General features: G+C 44.8%; 1 protein-coding gene across 1 annotated transcript in view; it reads left to right on the top strand.

The window, feature by feature from the left end:
* Nucleotides 1-9,771: 9,771 nt before the first annotated feature.
* The window catches only part of TCF7L2 (transcription factor 7-like 2 (T-cell specific, HMG-box)), a 119,047-nt gene continuing 108,935 nt past the window's right edge, over nucleotides 9,772-19,883 (top strand). Inside the window, exons 1-2 of the mRNA XM_010564988.1 lie at nucleotides 9,772-9,888; nucleotides 12,158-12,259. Of these exons, the coding sequence (XP_010563290.1) occupies nucleotides 9,772-9,888; nucleotides 12,158-12,259 (219 nt within the window). The remainder of the gene's footprint in view (nucleotides 9,889-12,157; nucleotides 12,260-19,883) is intronic.

Raw genomic sequence — 19,883 nt, 5'->3', positions numbered from 1 at the left:
GCGCGGTGTTCGGCTGGCGTCCCTCGGCCGAGGGGGGCTGCTGGGGGTCCCCGCTCCTCCTGGGCAGCCCTGGCCTCTGCATCCCGACGGCTGAGCGGGGGTATGCCCCATCCTGGGGAGAGCTCCTATAGGGAGCAAGGCATTTGCTAATTGTATCAGAGTGGTGGGGTTGGAGCTTTCTGCGTTTAACTCTGTGTGAACCTGATTTACCATCCTCAGAGGAGATTTCACTCCCATTACAAAGGCAATTTTGTCTTTCTGCTCTGCTTTGTGGCTCTCTTAAGTGGAAGTTGTTTTTCTAGTACCTACTAAGTTCCTTTAATTTTTTTTTTTTTTTTGCATATTCATACCAACAGGGAGGGAACATAATATACATGAACAGGCTCAAAAAACACTCAGTGTTCCCAAACCGCGGTCCTTTAAATAAATAAATAAAAAAGTTGCCTTGCGGGCCAGCCGGTTCAAAATGCCTGCACTATATTTAGCAACAAGAGCAACATTTTCGGCTATTTACGGATTTATACACTCAGGGCTGCTCTGATGACTCCTTTGTTTTAACTTTGGGGCTGCAGCATGAAAGTGTGACAAATGCAAATCTGGGGAGCGCGGGCGTTGTGTCTGCAGGAGCGCAAGCTCTGCTCCCTGGGGCCACAAGTTAGGTGTTTGCTGCCGGATTGCAGCAGAAAAGCAACGCTCACCTCTCCAAAACAAACCTTTTCCACAACCACAAGAATTTGGCGCATGGGGCAGAGTCCCTCCAGGACATGAGCTATTGCAGAGCTGCTGATACCCTTCTCCCTGGGACAGAGGCCCTCTCCCAGCCAGCATTTCTACAGGGATTTTTTTTTTAAATTGTGATTTTATTTTTTTTCCTCCTGCCTCTCTTCCCCCCACCCTTTGAGAGGAAAAATGCAGGCTGATGCATGTTGCATTTTTCCTTGTGCAGAAGAAAATCTGGTTTTTCTTTTTCCTATAGATACATGGAGCAGTGTATGATTTCGACTTGCTATTTAAAAAAGTGGGGTTTCCTTTATCCCCCTCCCCAATTCATTAGAACAAGGAGGGTTATTTTTGTGTTAGTGCATTGTGCTGTTTAACTTTTGTTTCTAGTCACTTTAGCTCAGGGACTGGATGGGCCAGTATATCTGTTTTGACTTAAGAAAATTTCTCTCTCTAAATAAACAAAAAGAACATTTATCTAAAACTTCCAGTAGTATGTTTTGTACATCTTTGTCCCTAAAATATGTTAATTCAACAGAAGTCACTTAAATTTAATGCATAACTTACTTGGAAATTCAAAATGCCTTTCAAATGCCACACCATTATTTGAATTTTACAGGAATGGGACTTATTCTCAATGGAGTGCCTTTTTAATCAGGAAAAATAATTCACAGCAGTCTCAATTCTGGACTCTATTTGCTTTCACATCTCGTCTATCTGCATCTCCTTTAAGAAAAAACCCAACATTTTATTTGTTCTTGAGGAAGAGTTTGTGTGGCTGATGATTCAACTAAGAATATTTTTAAAATGCTTCATTTAAATACCATAAATGCATATTGCATTGTTTTGGTGGTGCTGGAGGAAACCAGAAAATAAATACGTGGGGTGGCTGCCCAGGAACAAGAGGTGACAGCACAGATTTAGTGAATGCTTCATTTGTTTGGTTTTGCTTTCATCCCAAATGATTCACTTAGTCCTCTGCCTAAATATAATTCTTCCTACTTAACCAGGAGTCAGCTTTGCCGCTGGCCAGACGGGGTGTCTTTTCCGTGGGTATCTGAAGGCAGGCCTTCATCTTTTCCTCCCCTGATGGACAATTGAGACATCCAGCTTGCATTTGGAAGGAAAATGGGTGCAAGCGGTCGCGCCGGCCCCACGGACTAACGCCGCCGGAGAAGCAAATAGGAGGATTATTGATAGGGGAAACAACTGGTGCCGAATCCTGGGAGGGAACGTTTGTTTCCCGGCTCTCTAGGAGGGATTTGGAAAGAGCCGTAATCCTGGGTTAGGAGTAATTTGTTACAGCAAGATGATACTTGAGTGGCAGGAGGATTCTGGCGGAGGCAGCAAGAGGGTTTTATTCAGAGGAGTAGCTGGTCTCACAGAAGGTCAGTCTGACACAAATCCTACCCCAGCCCACAAGTTTTGTTTCTCAGCCAGCACAATTAGCTGAGGGGACTCTCGACCTCTTTTACATCTTTCAAAGACATCTCCAGGCATCTGAGCTAAAAGATTACGGTGAAGAATGTGGACCGGGATACGATGCAGTGGGAAGTGGGTTTTTTTGTTGTTGTTGGGTTTTTTTCCCTTTCTTTTCCAAGGCAGGCTTTCTGAAAAACAAAATAACCTCAACAGCAACCTTCCCAGCCTCTAGGAGGTTAGAATATTGCTGGTTTCAGTGTTATCTCTGGGACTTTTTCCTGAGGTTGCCTTTAGGTTACATTTTTGAGTTAACTTTCTGGGTTTGTTTTAAAAAAAAAAAAAAAAAAGGATAGACAGACAAAAGTTACTAACCCTGGGGAAAGAGAATTTTGCAAGTTCTTGGTTTTCATGAGGGCCTGAAGCCTTTGGAGACATCTATTCTGCAGTAACCCCTTGTTGCATTGAAGACCCAATCACACATGGAAACCACAAGGGAGGCGACAGGAAATTCGGTATGAAATTTGCTGGGTTTACTAGAGAGTGGCTCCCGGCAGTTCACCCAGAATTGCTACATCGACAGGAATTTTTGTGGTAGTGATTCGAGTCATGAGTTTCACTTACCCAACAGTGGGAGAAAATATGACTCTTTCAGTAAAACCCCGTTAGGCGACATTACAATGACAAGCGAACAGCTAAATTCTCCTGTAGCACCTTTATGCCAGGATCCCACCCACCTGTGCCTCTCATTCGCAGGTACTTCACAGATGAGAATTTGGATCAAAGAGTGAAAAAAAAAACCAACCCAAAACCCAACCCAGATAGTCTGGGAGGCCCCTTCGGAGGGAGATGCGCCTCGCGGGGCATCCTTCTCCCATCTCGCCCTTGTCGCACGTCTGCTGGCTTCTCACAGCTGGAGGAGCCAAGCGCTTGATCAACCACCTCCCTTCTGGCTCAGACTTTGTAAACTGAGGTTTCTGAAGCCGTGCAGCTCCTCACAGAAAGCGTGTGACAAACCGCTTGCTTGTATTCAGCCTTGTGGAAGTGGGGCACGGTGCGGCCTTGCGGAGGGCCGCTGCCGCGCAGCCACCCTGCTGCCGCAGCCAGCCCCGGCCCTCCTCTTCCTCCTCTTCCTCCTCTTCCTCCGTGCCTCCACACCATGAGAAACCAAATCGGACTTCTTTTCCACCCTCCCCAGTAGGAAACACTTGGGAGAGCAGACTGGGTAACTGCCAATCTCTGATGATAGTAACAAATGACGAAGGCAGGTAGGACTGATCCAGGACAGAGGTGCACGAAGATAGGCCTCTCTCTGTCTTTTTTTGTTTTTTTTTTTCTTCACACACGTGCGTGCAGTGGAAAATGGTACCAGTTCAGCAGCCATTTTACATCCTGGTCACGTAGAGATGACTTTTCCTGATGGGCATTACCACCAGGGTACCGAAAGAATCTGATTAAAGCTTCCCATAATTAGGAAACATGTAACTCCCGCTCCAGATTCCGAGTGGTGGAAGCGAAGGGAAGGTGGGGCTGAGTTTTGGAGAGCCCCTGTTATTCCCTTGCACCGCCATGCTGTCCTGTGCCGTGGATCCATGTGGTGGGGTGAGAAGGGAGCAGGACAGAGCAGACGCATTCTGCAATATTAGAGCAGAACCAGGCTGGTTGACTACTGAGCTCTGTTGTTTTGGTTTGTTTTTTTGTTTTCCCTTAAAAAAAAAAAAAAAGAAAAGAAAAAGGTAGTTGCAAAGCTTAAAGTTGTAGTACCTCCTTTACAAATGGAGTTATGCTCTTAACGGAGTTGGAAAGTTTTAAGGGAGGCAAGGTTCCCCTGGAGCAGCCCTTCTGTTACAATGGAGGTAGTTCAGTGCCGTGATCTCTGTCTCTAACGTGCTGTCAGATATTTTTACTGTCTTTATTTAATGGGGAGGAAAGGAATTATATTTTATAGACCATAAAATGCATTCTTGGACTTCATGCAAACACTAGTTACCAATTGTTCTCTCACTCTCTGGGAGATTGCCAGGATGAGAAATTAAATGTGGGTCTGTACATCAAATTGTTCAGTGAGTCTTGGAGGCTGGTTTAGCTTTACTGAGTCTAAACAAGCCATACCTACAGAAAGACTTTGTTGAGATTTCATGACTGTCCCATTCTTTCTCTAACGGACACTCTATGCTTGAGTGAAACAGAACAGGTTGCAGAGAAAATCTGGGCAAAGTAGTTTGAAGATGAAGAAGTTGGTTTTTTTGCTGGCTTAAAGTAAGTAGATAAAGTTTGTTCTTGTTCATCAACTGAAATTATGCTTTTATTTGTGCCTGTCTTTTGGAACAGTACTTTGTAGACATCCAAATAGTACTTAGCCAGCCTGCTGATTTGTGCAGTGGGGGCTGTGGAGGCTTTCAAATTAAATGTGAAAAAAGTAATGGTGCTTTCCCAAGCTCCACCCAGCATCGAGAAACACTGCCTGCAGTTGTTTTGCTGAGATACCACGTGAACTGCAGAAAGTAATGCTGTACTTCTGTATCACATGAACACTCTTCCTCTTGTAAAGCTAAAAAAAATGATTTTTAATTTCTGCAGTAGCTGATTAGCCTTTACTTAGCTTCTTCATGCTCAGTATCAATATCCTAGAACTCAACTGTAGTCTACCAACCTTGCATTCATTAGAAGCAAAAAACCTGTTTTACTTCAGCAAAACTGATGGCAAGAATGCCTTTCATCCATGTCAGAATGAGCAAAGAATTATCTGGATTTGCTTGAACTTTCATAGGCAATAATTTTTAAGGATGCTTCTGGTTATTCTCTTTAGCTCTCTTCCACCACAGCCTCCTCTGTGCCCTTATCGCTGTGTATAGAAAACCAGCATAAATAGGGGTGACGTGCGGCAGTAGTAGTGGGATGTAGCTGTTGTATTGCATCTCCTCCGGGATGCAGGAGAAGAGCTGTGTGCTCTGTGAAGCCATGGAGCCTGGTGAGTAGGTCAGGAGAAAGCAATTGCTCTGGTGCATGTGGGATGTTCCTCCACCTCCACTCAGTCTGACTGCTCACCCAAGGGGGAACTGGAGTTTTTGAGGTGCCCGTGGGGCTCAAACTATTTCTTTGTGCCTTGTTCCACCCCATAATGGGCATCCTCTTTGCACATCACCTTGGATTGCTCTATGGCTTCAGTGAGGCACTTCCAGATCGCAGGATTTCTGCTTTCAGGCATCCCTCCTTTGAGATTATCTTGAACTGTTTAATCACTAATGCACTTCTGTAACTTTAAGGCTGTGGAGGACTCTGCCTTCTCCTTTTTATGCCTTAGCAGCACTTCAGCAATGTGACAAAGGCACAGGCAAAATACGAAAATGGGCAACTCAAGGCCCCCGTTTCAGGGACTCTTCAGGGACTGGAAGGGAAGGAGACAAGGTTACTTGAGTTCTCAATAATGGAGACATTCAGTGCACTAGAAGTGTCTTGTTCAGGAATATATCACAAGATGGTTTGGCTGATACCAGTGCTGGTGAATAAGTGGCATTTTAACCCTATGTGCATATGCCTGTGAGGGTACACAACACTTACCAGTTCTGTTTTTTGTGCCACTTTTCCACTATTTACATATATTTTTTTAATAATTTATTTTTGCAGTGTTGCAAGAGTTTAAAGCGTGGTATTAGTTTTAAAAAAAAGTGTCGATACGTGATAAATACTTCCGTGTTTTACAATTTCATGCTTTCATTTCTTGAATGCTGTGGGGAAATCTTTTGTGTGGAAAGGATTGGTCTCATTGAAATGAGCCTCGTTGCTCTCATTTTGAGCAGCTCCCCTGTGCCTCGTCGTGGTACATTACATATTCTGCAGAAGGGCTGAACATTGTGGGTGGTGTCTATTACTTCTCATACAAAAAATTCCAGACATTGCAGATCTCAAAGAAATAGGAGGCCCTTTTAAAGTTCCTTCAGCAATCTCCTTCAGTTATTTAAAATAAATCCTTCAGATTTTGCTGTCACTCTGCACACCTCTACAAACAAGGTGATAGCTGAAGACCAAAAATAAGAGGTTGAAGTAAACTAAGGGATGGAGCAGAAGCTGAGGGTATACTTTTTAAATCCTTAGAGGCTGTGCCTTCTGACTTAAGTGGGGACATCAGTAGGTTGCAGACCTTGATTTGTAGGTACCAAGATGAGTATCCTCTTGCAACTATTTTTCTTGTCCACAGAGAGCAATTACAGTCTCATTAAGCTCCGTCTTTGTTCCTATCTCCTTCCTGATAAATCTCAGCCCTCCCCTCAGCGTTGCGCTCTCCTGTGTTACTACTGGTTTACCTCTGGTTAAAATTTGCCTAGATGCCCGCTCCCAGAAGAGTCGCCAGCTAAATACTGGAGAAACTCCTGAGCTTCAAAGTTGACGTCCAGGTGTGTACTTCCATGGGATTCTGTAGTGCTGCCCAAGGGAGAGACTAACAGCAAAACTAGGATCAGGAATATTTCTGCTTGCGTGGCATGTTGAGATCCGGGAAAAAGTGCAGGCTCTGAAGGTGGAGATGTGCTCTCATGGTTAGGCGAGTTCTTGGAGGCCCATGGCATCAAGCTGACTCCAGGAGCCCTGCTCCTGCTTGTTCCAGTTCCTGGGAGCTAATAAGCACCAGCTGCAGGAAACCTGAGCTGGAAAGTGTTGTGCAGCTTTCCCTCTGTTTAAAAATATGGCTTTTTTTTTTTTCTTTTTAATTGCGTTTATGTATTTATATGCTGTGGGACATCACTCGTAGGGCATTCCAGCAGTGAAAACAATAGCGTGACAAGGGAGCAGCTCCAGGTTGGACATCAGTGCAGGAAACACCTGTGAGCTCTGTGCCATCCCTTCCATCGCGGCCGTGCCGCTGCAAGCCCGGCCCCGGCGTGGGGGGTGGCTGCTGGCTGTGAGTAAGAGTTTCCACCAAACTCCTCTAGTCTTGGATGTCCTGGTTTCAGCTAAAAAGGATAGAGTTCATTGTCTTCCTAGTCGTAAGTGAGCAGCTGCGTGGTGCTTAGTTGCTAGCTGGGGTTGAACCATGACACTGCTTTTGACCAACTCTGCTGTGAAATCTTGGGAAAGATGTTTGTTTGCCCTGCCGGTGCCCAGGAAGGCAGCTGCTTTGGGTGATATTGGTGCCGGGGCGGGTAGACATGCGGAGCTGCTCTTGGTGGGTCCCTGCTTTGCAGGACCTTCTGGTTGCAGATGGGAGGTGTGGACGTGATGCTCATAGGAGTAGAGGCTAGGGTGGTTGGTTGGTTGGGGTTTTTTTTTGGTTGTTTGGTTTTTTTTTTTTTGTTCCCCTTCTACAGAAAAAAATCTGGGCTGTTCAAATCATTTGCCTTTTCCCTTGTGCTGACAATTTAACAGCCTTTTTAAAAGCTTTGGTTTCTCTCAAGTACGCTCGCCCCATACGTGTTTTAATTTTTGTGCGGAGGCCTGGAGCTTAACAATTATTTTGCTTAAGCTCTCTGAGACTTGCCATAAAACTTTTTTTTTCTTCTTTTAAAAAAAAAAAACCCAACACACACACATGCTAATGATCCCCTCAGATCATATTGTTAAACAGGGAATAAAATACTTACGCCAAGATGACATTATTTAAAAAAATGTTAAAAGCAGGCCAGCAGAGCCCATTTCAACAGTTTTGCTCTGAAATAATTTGCACAGATTTGTTAGAGTTAATTTGTTGAAAAGTTCAATGTTTGTACAGGCAAGTCCTAATTTCCACACTGAGACACAGAAGCAGGAGAGGAGTGAGCGTGTGTCCAGCGTTTGCAGGAGCAGGATGGTGGGAACTTGCCTCCCTCCTCCCCCCCCCCCCCCCGGTGCAGGAATGTAAAAGCAGTGTCAGAAGGCTGGGAAAGTCGGCTTCAGATTTTTGTGGACTCCTTGCAAATCAGAGGAACCGTCTGGCTCAAATCTGCATTTAGGGCCAAGAGAAGAGGATTTCCTGCTATTTAGTTGCTTGAGGAAGGAAAGGATTTACCTCTCCGCTGTAACGGGACTTAATTTTTCTCCTTTTTAATAAGAATATTGCAGCATAGGGCAGCAGCAGTAAACCTGGGAAAGCAATCACGCCTCTCCCCTCTCTCCTTTCTCCCTCCCCACGCCGTGATGTGACTCCCCCCCCGGCCCAAGCGCCCTCCCCTCCCAGCCCCGCGATGCCTTGGTGTCCCCCTCCATCGCGAAGGAGAGGGTTGCGGAGGGGGCGGCTGCTGCGACATCGCTCCCTCGGACGGCTGCCTCGCTCGGCCCGCCATCTGGATCCAGTTAGCTCTCTCGGCAGTAGGGCTGAGTCTCATTTCCTCCAACCAGTAATGTTATATAGGCAGTGATCCTGTTCTGCCCTAACATAATTGAAAATTATGTGTATTGTAGACTCGCAGCGCTGAAATGTAGACTCGTAAAAATCTGTGGCTCAGGTAGCCTGTGGAGATTGAATTTGGCACACAATGAAGCTTTTATGTAAAGTAAGAATTATAAGCCACCACATCAATATTGTGTTACAGGCATGACAATTCTTGGATGAGGAGGCCTTGAGTCAGGCTCGTCACCTTAAACAATGCTAATATTTCATACTTTATCAACGGGCTGGCGTTTTGAAGCCAGCACATTGGACTTTTTTTTTTCTTTTGCAAACATCCCGCCATTGAAGCTGTGGGTTCGTTAGCTTGACGCAAGCGTTGGCTGTGGGCTCTGGCCCTCTCTGTTTATCTGACGGACAGAACATCTTGCCCTTGGCAGGGCCGGGATGCTGCTCTGGATCCCGGCCACTTGGTAGAGCTCGTGGAAGTTGCTTTATTCACCCTTGCGCGTTACTGCTTTCTGTGGGGACTGTTTGTTTAATTTTCCCCCCCACTGGTGTATTACCCACTGGTGGAAATGGAAGCTGTCTGTGTGTGGGTGGTTGTGTGCAAAACTGAGCCCTCTGGGTTTGGACCGTTCCTGCTGGGCTCCACGTGCGCGTCCAAGAGGAGAAGCAGCTTTGGCTGCGTTTTAGCCTTCGCGCTGTAAGGCTTCTTGGATGCTCTTTGGCAAGGGTAAGTAAGAGAAGGACTTTACTGAGAGTCTAAACGAAGGGTTTTAAAAGCAGAAAAGCAAAGTAGCTAAGATCTTCTGAAACTTTCATCTTGCACTTAGGCTGGTCAGCCTGGTGTGGGGAGCACCTGCGCTGAAAGTGCAGGCTCTCGTGAGATCAAGGTGGAGACGGAGCAACCGTACCTTCTTGCTCTGTTTCTTCTAAGGGGATTTATTGCTAGTAAAAACCAGCAGAACTGACAGTCCTGAAGGCTTTCTAATCCCTGCAATAATTAATGACTGGACGGGGTCTGATGTGAGCTTGCTCATGCTGCTGTGTCAGTGCCTCAGTCTGCCCTTGGAGCAGTCTCAGAGAAGCCCACGTGTTTCTTGGCCGGAGTTTTAGGACAGCTGCTGACCTGAGCTCCTTCATGGGTTGTCATGGTTGTAGGAATATTCCGGGGTTGCTCGTGACCATGGAGTGGTCATGGAAAAATGAGGGCAGTTGGTTTATTTTGGTGGGTAATGGCTTAGTGGCCATTTCCTGAAGCATCACTGGTTGAGCTGGCAGGTCCTTGTAAGTGCTTTAGCTGTGGTAGCGGTAACTTCTCACTTGCCAAAATGGTTGTGGAGTTTGAAACAGAGTCGTGTACTGTGAAGCATACGTCCTGTGAGGACGTTTCCCTTGGAAGAAGGGAAGAATACTTCACTAGCTGGCTGGAAAACCTGAGGAAGCCGGTAGTAGCTGTGACCCATCAGGACCCTTTCTGCAAATTCAGACGCCCCTTTATGTGGTGGTGTTACGATCACTGTCTAAGACAACTGATGGACTTCTAAAAATGTAGCAGTTGACTTGTTTAATAGTGCCATCTGCAAATCTGAGGTGTATCAGATTTCTCAAGTTAAGAAGCTCTTGGTCAGCTTAGGTTTTGGGTCCATTTTCTGTGCACTTGGGTTGCATTTTTAAGCACTTTTATGAAACCACAAAGGGTTAGAAAGTTACTTTAACATCATCTCAACTTTAACATCTGTGTTGTGGTCACCTATATTGAAGATCAGGGATTTGATACAAGTGATCAAATATCTGGAGGCTTACAATCAAGTCGTAAGAGTTAGAAATGACACTTATGGTAGACTAGTTCTGGTGTGTTTGGGTTTTATTTCTTGTTTTTAAGAAGTGCTGAAACATTCTGGTCCACATTGCACAAATCCCAAATGTGAAGATGAATAAAAACAAGACTTCTTGGAACTTGAGGAACTTGTATGGGGCACAAATCCAGAGTATGGCTTTGTTTATTTGCATTCCAGTAGCTCAGAAATCTCAGGCCCTCCAAGCGATGGGAATTGGTAATGCATCCTCCTGCTGACTCCTGCTTTTGGTCACCTCGGTGCCCAGGGTCTTGCAGCAAACAGGCCTTGCATGCTAACAAATGTTTTGCATACGTGAGCAAATGTGATAGTGATGTGCTGAAAGCATGGAACCAGATCTCCTTCCTTCCTTCATGGAGATTTAGATACAGCTTCCGTTGTTCGCCTGCAGTGGTGTGGGGGTTGTTTGTGTGTGGTTCTCCTTCAAGATTACTCTTACTAAAAAAAAAAAAGAAAAAAAAAAGAAAAAAGGAATGGGTAAACATAACTATTTCTCTAGATATTTTCTAGGAATACATCTGTTAGGTCAACCAGAGTCTAGTGCTAAATAGGATCTTCTGCAGTGGCCTGATCTATGTGTACAGCTGCTTTTCTTAGTTCTGGGAGGGGGCTGAAGGTATGTGGCAGTACGCATTTCTTCCAGCATGACACAGGGCTTTTAGAGATCGCTTATTGACCAGTATGCCTAATTGGCACCGTGCAGCACCATGCAGAGAGAAAAGCTTGGGCTGAAATTATATTTAGATGTACTGTGCAGAAGTCTGTTTGGGCTAACTGATTTCTCTGTGGGGCTGCTCTTGGTCAGAATCGAGCACTTCTGATGCAGCAATCTGGGTACCAGCTTGAGACTTCACCTGTTTGGTGGAAGCCTTGAGCTCCGCTGTGCAATCTGGCTGGGGTGCAATGGCTTGTCCAGTGAGTTTAGCGAGAGGACGTGCATGCCCGAGAGCAGAAGTTTTCGTCGATATTTGATGCTGGTTAAATCCGTGGGAACGTTCTGCTCCTTCTTGAAGCGTGGTTAAGCTTTTTTTTTTTGCTTTTGAATCAACACCCCCTTATGCTGCAGACTGTGTGTATTCAGCCTATCTGCCGATGACAGTGACATAAAGGAGTTGTGGCTATCCCTGAGCGCCTGGCCCGCACAGCTGGGCCTGAGTGCACCAGGCTGTACTCTGTCTTGGACATCATCAACGGGAGAGCTTATTAAGTTTGGCCTTGTAATTGAATAAGTTACACTGTGCAAGTCCCTTCAGGGCTGTCCGACAGAAGATGAGCAAGAAGAAAATAATCCACGGTGACTTCCAGAAATGGTGAAAAGTAGAGAAAATAGGTGTCAAGACCCAGCAGTGTTGGGTCTTTTTGGGGTAGACCTCTGCCTTTAGGGCTCGTACAGTGCTGGGAAGCTGGAGGAGTTGGCATGGTGCATTTGTTGAAGGAAGGCTGACAGATGACCCTTTAAATAATGAGATCATATTCTTAACCCACAATACGTGTTTTCCCTCTCCTGAGACTGATAATGCACCTTCTTCCCCTGCCTTGTCCCATCCTCTCCATGGTTTTGATATTTTGTTTCTGCGTGGGTTTTATTCTTCTAGATTTGCTACGATTAGTAAAATCAATGTAATACTGTCTTTGCAATCTGATTTATTTTCTTATTCCTGAACTGTAATGTGGTGGTATGAAATGGTTAGTGTTCTGCACAGATTTTGTCTCCACAAACATGCAGTCGTCTTAATTTTTGTTTCAGTTCCTTGCATAAGTTTTATCTTTTTACCCATGTTACCTAAGATTTGTTATTTTTTTTGCCTTTCTTTTCTGAACTCATTTTTCTTTCCCCATTTTTGTTTCCTCCATCCAGTATCTGCAGATGAAATGGCCACTGCTTGATGTTCAGGCAGGGAGCCTTCAGAGTAGACAAGCCCTCAAGGATGCTAGGTCTCCATCTCCAGCACACATTGTTGTAAGTAAACGCAGAAAGATGTTCTTCCTTTGTTTAAAAAAAAAAAAAAAAAAAGGCATTTGACATTAATAGCATTGGTTGTCATCAGTTTTCTTTTACACAAACCAAAAGAGAAATACTTAAAAACAAACAAAAACCCTAACGAGCCCATGGTAAAAGGAGGGAATACATTTGCTGTTGCTGGGCTGTTTATGAAATTATCATTCATGTGCCTCGTAGGAGAGCAGAGAGTTGAAAATGCTCTAAATTTACACACTGCAGAATTACTTAGTGGCAGTGAAGTCCAATCAGGCTGGTTTACACATCTGACAATGTTGAACTGAAGAGGATGAAGAGACACTTCTGGAAAGCATTAAAAAAAATAAAATCCAAGCCATTTCTATGGCCTTTACTAAAAAAATCTTTTCCTATTGCAAAATCTTGAATGAAAGTTTGAGAGTTGGTCAGCATTTTACCTGGGTGAAGGCTCAGCAGAGGCAAGGTCAACAGAGCACATGTCCCTTTGTGTTGTGATGACTTCTCATTTAGTCTAAAAAGTGTTATCAAATGTTTACTACTTACCTGCAAAATATGAAACTCTCTTTACAATGAGTAGCATTGCTAAAAATAGCTTTATTAACTTCTCACTTAAATTTTCAGTTCTCGGTTAAATTTTCTTGCTTCTGTTGTAAAAACAATGTTGAATTTGAAATGTTCAAATCAAATTTGCATGAGAGGGGTTTGGGGTTTTATTTTACTTTCTAAAATAGCATCCATAGAGGTCTAAAAGGAAAGTGTTTGTTTATATGGTGTTATGCAAGAGGGGCGATATGCATTGGCCCATCCTCACTGATAGCCAGTGTTAGTGCCATCTGTTGTTAAGGAGCATCTTAGCTCTGAGCATTCTTCTGGGAAATTTACCTCTGGAGAAGATGGCACGTAGTGGATTAGAATATTTCTTCTGAAATACTTTATCATCAAGTTTTACAGTTTTACATGTTTGGGTGTGTTTTGGTTTGGTTTTTTTTTTTTTGGTTTTTTTTAGACTTTTTTTATAACCATTGGATGATACCGTGATTCCCAGGAAAAGAAACATTGATTATTCTTTATCTTTTGCTATACAGTCTAAAGCTGACGTAGCTGGTAGATCGTCCAAAGCACACGTTTGTTTTGTTAGAAATCTCAAATCGTACTAAACATTTCTGAGGAGCTGCTTCTTCCATTGTTGTCTCTTTAACATGAGAAGTGTCAGCTCTTTGCTATGAGTGTCTTAGTTCTTTATTTAGAAAGAAAAAAGGTTTCCTATCTTTTAGAGTCCACAGCTTCTAAACCATCCCTCAGTGTGGCAGAGAGTGATGGGAACAAGACCCGTATTTGCCTAGTTGATATCTAGCGCTGGTTGCTTCACTTTTTCAGAGTGACTTTGCTTTTCCTTCCCATCCACTTGGGTCGTCACTAGAGGAAGAGATCAGAGAAAAGGTGTTTGGCTGGTTATTTAGAAATCTACAGCCATCCAAACCTGCCGTCACCTTATTCTTAGGAAGAGATTAACCAAAGTAACTTCCTCATTTTACTTCTTTTCTTACTGCTGTTGTGGAGGACTGGCACAGGGGACGGGAGCGTTCCTGGGGCTCTGGGGCTGTCATGGTGGGGTGGTGTTAGGCTTGTAGGAGGCGATGGTGAGGGAGCAGGAGGTTTCTCCTGGCTGGTTGCAGCCTGGAAGGGCAGGCTGAGTTTGGTGGGTAGCTTCGCTGGGGACCACCTGCGCTTTCCAGTGCTGAGCATCCGCTGTCCCTGAAGCCTCCTGCCACGCAGAAGCGTGGGTGCTTGCCTTTAAAAGTCAAAGCAGCTCATTGTGCCAGGTGGCTGGTTGGGGTCCCGGCTCTCCCATCCCTCTCCAGCCCTTCCACCTGGGTGTGGGTGAGGTGGAGATAAGTGGACAATACAAATGCACAAAAAAAAAAAAAAAAAAAGGTTCAAAAATCACAATCATTTTGGAAAATAAAGAGAAACCTGTTTCCAGGGAGTCTGAGGTTGATCTGCCTTGTATTTTGACCATTTATGGGGTTCTTATGGGTCTCTTTAAAAGCTGTTTCACTCTGCTATTCAATAAAAAGCATATTTACCATAGCAACCACTTAGGCCGTGAGGAACATATACTACCTCCGAGATGGAGGCCACCTTCCAAAAGAGACACAGCTGGCATTTGTAATGTGATCTTTTGTGCTACTTACAATGTTGGAGGGAGAGGAGGCGGAGGAGGGAGTGAGGGGGGGAGCAGTGGGGTTTTGGCGGGGGGAGGTTCTGCAAGGTTTAATGTTTATTTTTAGCAGCAAACTGTTTTGCCTTGTTCTGTTAAAATAAATAAATAAGGGGCAGCTTTTTCCACCCTTTTTCCTGGCATCCACCCCAGGCCACATTAATTCTGCAGAGTAAAAATGGTCTTATTTTTTGGTAAATAAAGTTAGAGTGGGTAATGGCATTCAGGAGAGATGAAGTGGCTGCAGATGCCAGTTGGCCTGGGATGTGTCAGCCTTCTCTGGTGTCCCTGTTTGTCGCTGCTCTGCCTGCACACAGCACCTGGGACCTGGCCGCTCTTGCATGAGGCTCTACACCCATTTCTGGGTACGTGAAAACGCAATTAATCTTTTATGGAACAATGAGGGGTATTTCACGGGCACGCTGATGTTTCTGTGTGAGCGTAATGTGTAACGTATAGGGATAGAAACTGGTTCTCCACCCACGTTGTTGTGTCTTGTCTACCCACCAAGTGTACCTATGCCAGTTTTTCTTCTTGAAATCAGTTGTGCTGCCCTGAAGATCTATAGGAAAATGCTAACACCTGCAAATCATTTCTTATCTTTCCTCTATCTCTGAAATGAGGATTTGAAGCTAATCTTTATAGCTGGATTACAAAGACAGGAAAGGAGAGTGTGGGGGGTTCCTTTTCTTCTTTTTCTTTCATTTTTCCTTTTCTTTATTTTTTTTCTTCCTTTTTCCTTTTTTTTTTCTTAATGTTCTTGCTTCTCAGTGCTTGGCTCTGATTACTATGAGCTCCGTGTCGGGGCTGCAGCCTTTACGCCCAAGCCCCGATGAAACTCCACTTGGCTTCAGCGCGGGTTTTTAGCTTAATGACTCAGGGCTGCAGAATATGGCTGTCTGTAATGTCTTAAGTAAAGTCTGTACTATTTGTCAGCTGTCCTCCTTTCAGATTTTGTTTAAGGACATTAAGTTAAGACTACAAAAATTGAAGCAAAAGACCAGCATGAATAATTTGGCTGGATTGCCCCCAGTGCCAAGGGCTGGGTTAATACTGCTTTTCATGGTGCTTGAGAGAGTCTCCAAGGCCCATAATGAGAAACAGAATATTAAACTGAAATTATGTTCAGCATGTCTTGAGGAAGGTACAGCATGAGGCTCCATTTAAGACCAATGCATTTATTTGCATTTAGGTGCTTCACTCGTCTTGTAAGACTCTCGCATCTTGCTCTGGCACAGTCATGCTGCTTATCTGTGTCCAAAGGTGAAAGAAAACTGGGGGAAAAATTGTTTTAATAGTATGCTATTAAGCTTGCTAGGTCAAAATTTTGAATTCAGCCTGCGGATAGTACTATTATGAGGCTGGGATTTTTTTTTAAGGGTTTTTATTGTTATTTGCCCTCTTTTTTCTGACCTTTGATTTCATTGGAGGTATTAAGACTCTGTAAAACAGTTTTAGCAGGAAGTTTTTGGGTGTGAAGCAGACCCTAGCTGGGTGCCTTGTATGCTCCTCTAAGCAGGTAGGGTGCTAGTTGTGCTGAAATCCCATGTTCAACGTGCACCTGATCTGCTCCACGCATGTGCCACCATCTTGGTGATAAGGATGAGATCAGGGAGCCCTAGAAGTGGGATTCTCACATGACAATTTTCTGTTGCGGTGTGGACGGGCAAGTGTAAATGAGCATGGTATGTCTGTGCAAGGATTTCCAAAATGTGCTCGCTACAGAAAGCAAGCTCCTTTAAAACCTTTTTTATCTACGCATGCACTCGTACAACCTTAAGGAGAAAAAGTGCTGTTCTTCCCTGTTCTCTGCAAAGTAAATACTCTGACTCAGCCATACCCTGTTTTAGGCAGGAGTATGGGTGAAAGACTGGTCCCGGGATCCTGCCTCCTGCTGTCTTGGCTGTACAAAGACTTGCTTTTAGCTTCCTTTGTGCCAGGGAAAAACGTTCAGAACCCAAAATGGTGGTGGTTTGGTACGGTATATTTCTTACAAAACAGTTAAAGGTCTAAAAAATTCCTGCATTTTCTTCTGTAGGGAGGCCTTTTGAAGCAAATGTAAATGTTACCTTGGGGGAGGACTTCTAGTACTATTTGGCCTGGGTTTTCTAATATGTAATGAACACAGCCATAAAGTAGACTGAATCCCCAAGAACAAAGAATCACTGTGCAGTAGTGTATCTAATTTTTTTCCTTTTTTTTTTTTTCTTAAGGAGGTAAAAGTGTGTTTTCAAAACATAATATGACAAGCAAAACTGAAGGCAAAACTATCTGAAATGTACTGTCTGTTCTCATCCCCTTCGATGTACGTGGACAGTGGGTGTCTGGGACTACTGGGTGGCTTGGAGGGATCAGGAATTGTTTCCCAGAGCGGTTAGAGTTGAAGCTGTGCAGTCTGCCCTGCCCGGTCCCTAATTTCTTTGTCTTGTGTGGTTTGCACTTAGGCACTTTGAAAGAAGAAACAAATACAAAGTAATCATGAAGTTTCTCTTAGATTTTAAAACTCACCTACAGTGTCCCTTCAAACAGGCCAGAAGTGGGGTGCATCCAGATGTGTGCGGTCCTGTATATACGGAGCCATCTGGAAGCGTAATCTTGCAACTTCCACTCGCAGTGCCCCAAGAGGGCTTTTAAAGCTCTTGCTTTGTTTGTCTTTAATAGTTTGTAGTAGAGAGGCTGTTCTTCCTCTGCAATAACCTCTTGAGATGGTTCTTGGATTTCAGGCTGCGTGAGCCCATGATGGGACACCCTCTTCCCTGGAGATCTGCGGGGCGATCCTCTGAGTACGCAGACTGTGTTGAGAGTTGCAGGAACATGGTGGTGTTGGGGGGGAAGGAGTTGGGCATCATTCATGTCAGTGCCTGGTATTGAGAGGGGCACATGCATGGGGAGGAGGAGAGGGCTGTGCGTCTGAGCTGTGCCGGTATCCTAAGCAGTCCCTGATGGCAGGTAGGTCACGCCGGAGTGCATGGACTCAACATACAGATCCCCGAGCCTCACGCTGCAGAAATAGCTGTGCAGACTTAATTGGAAAGCTCCTTTAGTGACTCTCTCCTTTTTAAATGCTCTATACTTTATTTGGCTAATTGCTCTGGCAGTTGCAAAGTAAACAAAATGTTTCATTAATACATGCCCAAAAGTGTGCAAACATCTTGTCCTGAATTTTCAGAGCTGTATGGAATTAAGCCACAGAACAAATTAAACTTGCTGAGAATTTTGTGGCTACATCTTTCACCACTAATTCCTTTTGATTTTTTTGTTGGGAAGGGTTGTGTTTAAAAAAAAATCTGCGTTCAAACCTGAATGTTTAGGGCTAAGTATAGAATTCACCTACCAGCAGCCCAACAAAATTATTTTGGATGGATTCCTATAAAACACGCACATTATATTCAGTACCCACTAAATATGAATGGGAAACCTAGTGCTTGGTTTGTGTAGAGCACAGGAGAAATGTGGACTCCTTAAAAGTAATTCACATGGTAATTTGATATGTTTGCAAAATAGTTCAGACTTCAGGGAACTGCTTCATGCCGTTGTGTTTACTCTGTGGCACAATGTCTGTCTTCTACAGACCTTATTTAGGTACTGGAGGTAACCCCTCTGTTTTAACGCTGAGACTGGGGAAATGTGCAGGCTTGTACCTCTTACTGTGAAGTGAGCAGGAATTTAATGCTTCTGCAAACATCAGTCAGCACTAAAGCACCTTCAGAAGACACCTTGGGGCTGGATTGGCAGCTGGGATGAATTGTCACGCTTGGTTGTAGTCAGGAGATCTGTGAGTAGCTCCAAGAACTCTGAAGTATTTGGATGTTGGGATATTTCAGCTGTGAATAAATGCTTTAAAATGTATTGTACTGCCAACCCCAATTGTTCTAGGATCATGAGTCAGGCCTCAAAAGATCATGAGGATTGGGGCGGGGGGGAGGGGGTTTTGTGTTGTTGTTGTTTGTTTTCTATTTCTTAAATAATACATTTTGTATTCTCTTTATTTCTTCTCTGGTTCCTGAGCCTGCAGGGTATACTCTGCTCATTCTCAAACTTCTCTCTACAGCAGTTCAGGAGCTTGCTGTGTGCTGTAAGCGGAGTCTGAGGTTCTTCCCTAAACACTTGACTTCAAGGCTACTACGCTTTAAGAAAAATAGCAAGTATTGCTAGACTGACTCTAAAATCGTAGGAGTTGGCAACCCTAAGCATTGCTCCAGGAGAAGGCAGCTGAGTAGGGGTGTTATGATACACTCGGCGCAATCTGTTGAGTATCCATGTCTCATGAATCACCTGGCTTGACTTCAGGAGAGCCTGGTCCTTGGCGTCGGCAAAGGCTCTGGCTCCTGGGCGCTGGGGTGGCTTACCTTGAGATGGCTCCAGTGCTCCCTGCTCCCAGGCAGGGCCGGGCTTCTCTGACATTACTGGAGACAGCTCAGCAAGTCCTCCTGAAGCAGCAAGTTTATAGCCTAGGATGCTGCAGTGAACCAGCTTCAGTTTTGATTTCCTGGAGGGGCTGTGCTGCAGCTCCCGCTGCTGAGCTGGAGCCCTGAGACTTGACATTTTGGTTTGTGGTGGCACACCAAAATATATCTGGTATATCTCTCTCTGACGTATCTGAGTATTGAGAGCCCTCTGGATGAGGGGGAAGCAAGACAAAAGCTTGCTTGTCTCTCACCAGAGATCCTTAAGAAAGACGTAACTATGCTGTCTTCAGTGTGGTTCAAAGTGCATCTACTGCAGCCTTACGTCCTGTATGTTTTGTTTATAAAATACCCACTATGTCCCAGATGTGGCACAAATATGTGTCCCTAAATTCTGACCCTTTCAGACTAGCTAGTTTGGGATACAGTAAAACTGCAGAGAGCAACATTTCAGGGTAGAAACCTACACTGGGAAGATGGTTTAGGAGAGAGTATTTTAGCACAGAGCAGCCCAAGCTGTGTTTTAGATTCAATCACATGGCAGTTTATGTTACGCTGGAGCATGCATGTTAAATTAACTTCCAGGGACTTGCGTGGGCCTAAAATTAAATATCGGCGAGCTATCAGCTCTACCACAGCAGAGCGGTTGTGCCGAGAGGAATGGCGAGAGCGCAGACGCTCTGTCCCCGAAGCCCGGGGCGTGCACGAGGACGGCGGCGGCGGCAGCAGCAGCCGCAGCAGCAGCAGCCGCAGCGCGTGGCGGCTCGGCCTTGGCAGCGGGCGAAGAGCCGTGGCAGCACCGGGTGATACTGGAGAGCCAGATGGGTGAGCCTGTCAGATCAAAGATGATGTGTACCGAGGGTGGCAGACTTGGCAGGGCCGCTCGCCGCAGGTCCTTCTCCCCACGCACCCTGTCTACAGCTGAAGTTTGTGGCTGGATTCAATCTGGAGCTTAGAGAAGTAGGTACTGAATAATGCA

The sequence above is a fragment of the Haliaeetus leucocephalus genome, unplaced genomic scaffold, assembly GCF_000737465.1.
Source record: "Haliaeetus leucocephalus isolate CR32 unplaced genomic scaffold, Haliaeetus_leucocephalus-4.0 Scaffold184, whole genome shotgun sequence".
Classification (NCBI taxonomy): Eukaryota; Metazoa; Chordata; class Aves; order Accipitriformes; family Accipitridae; genus Haliaeetus; species Haliaeetus leucocephalus.
Note: the sequence above shows the minus strand (reverse complement) of the source record. Positions and strands in the feature narration are given on the sequence as shown.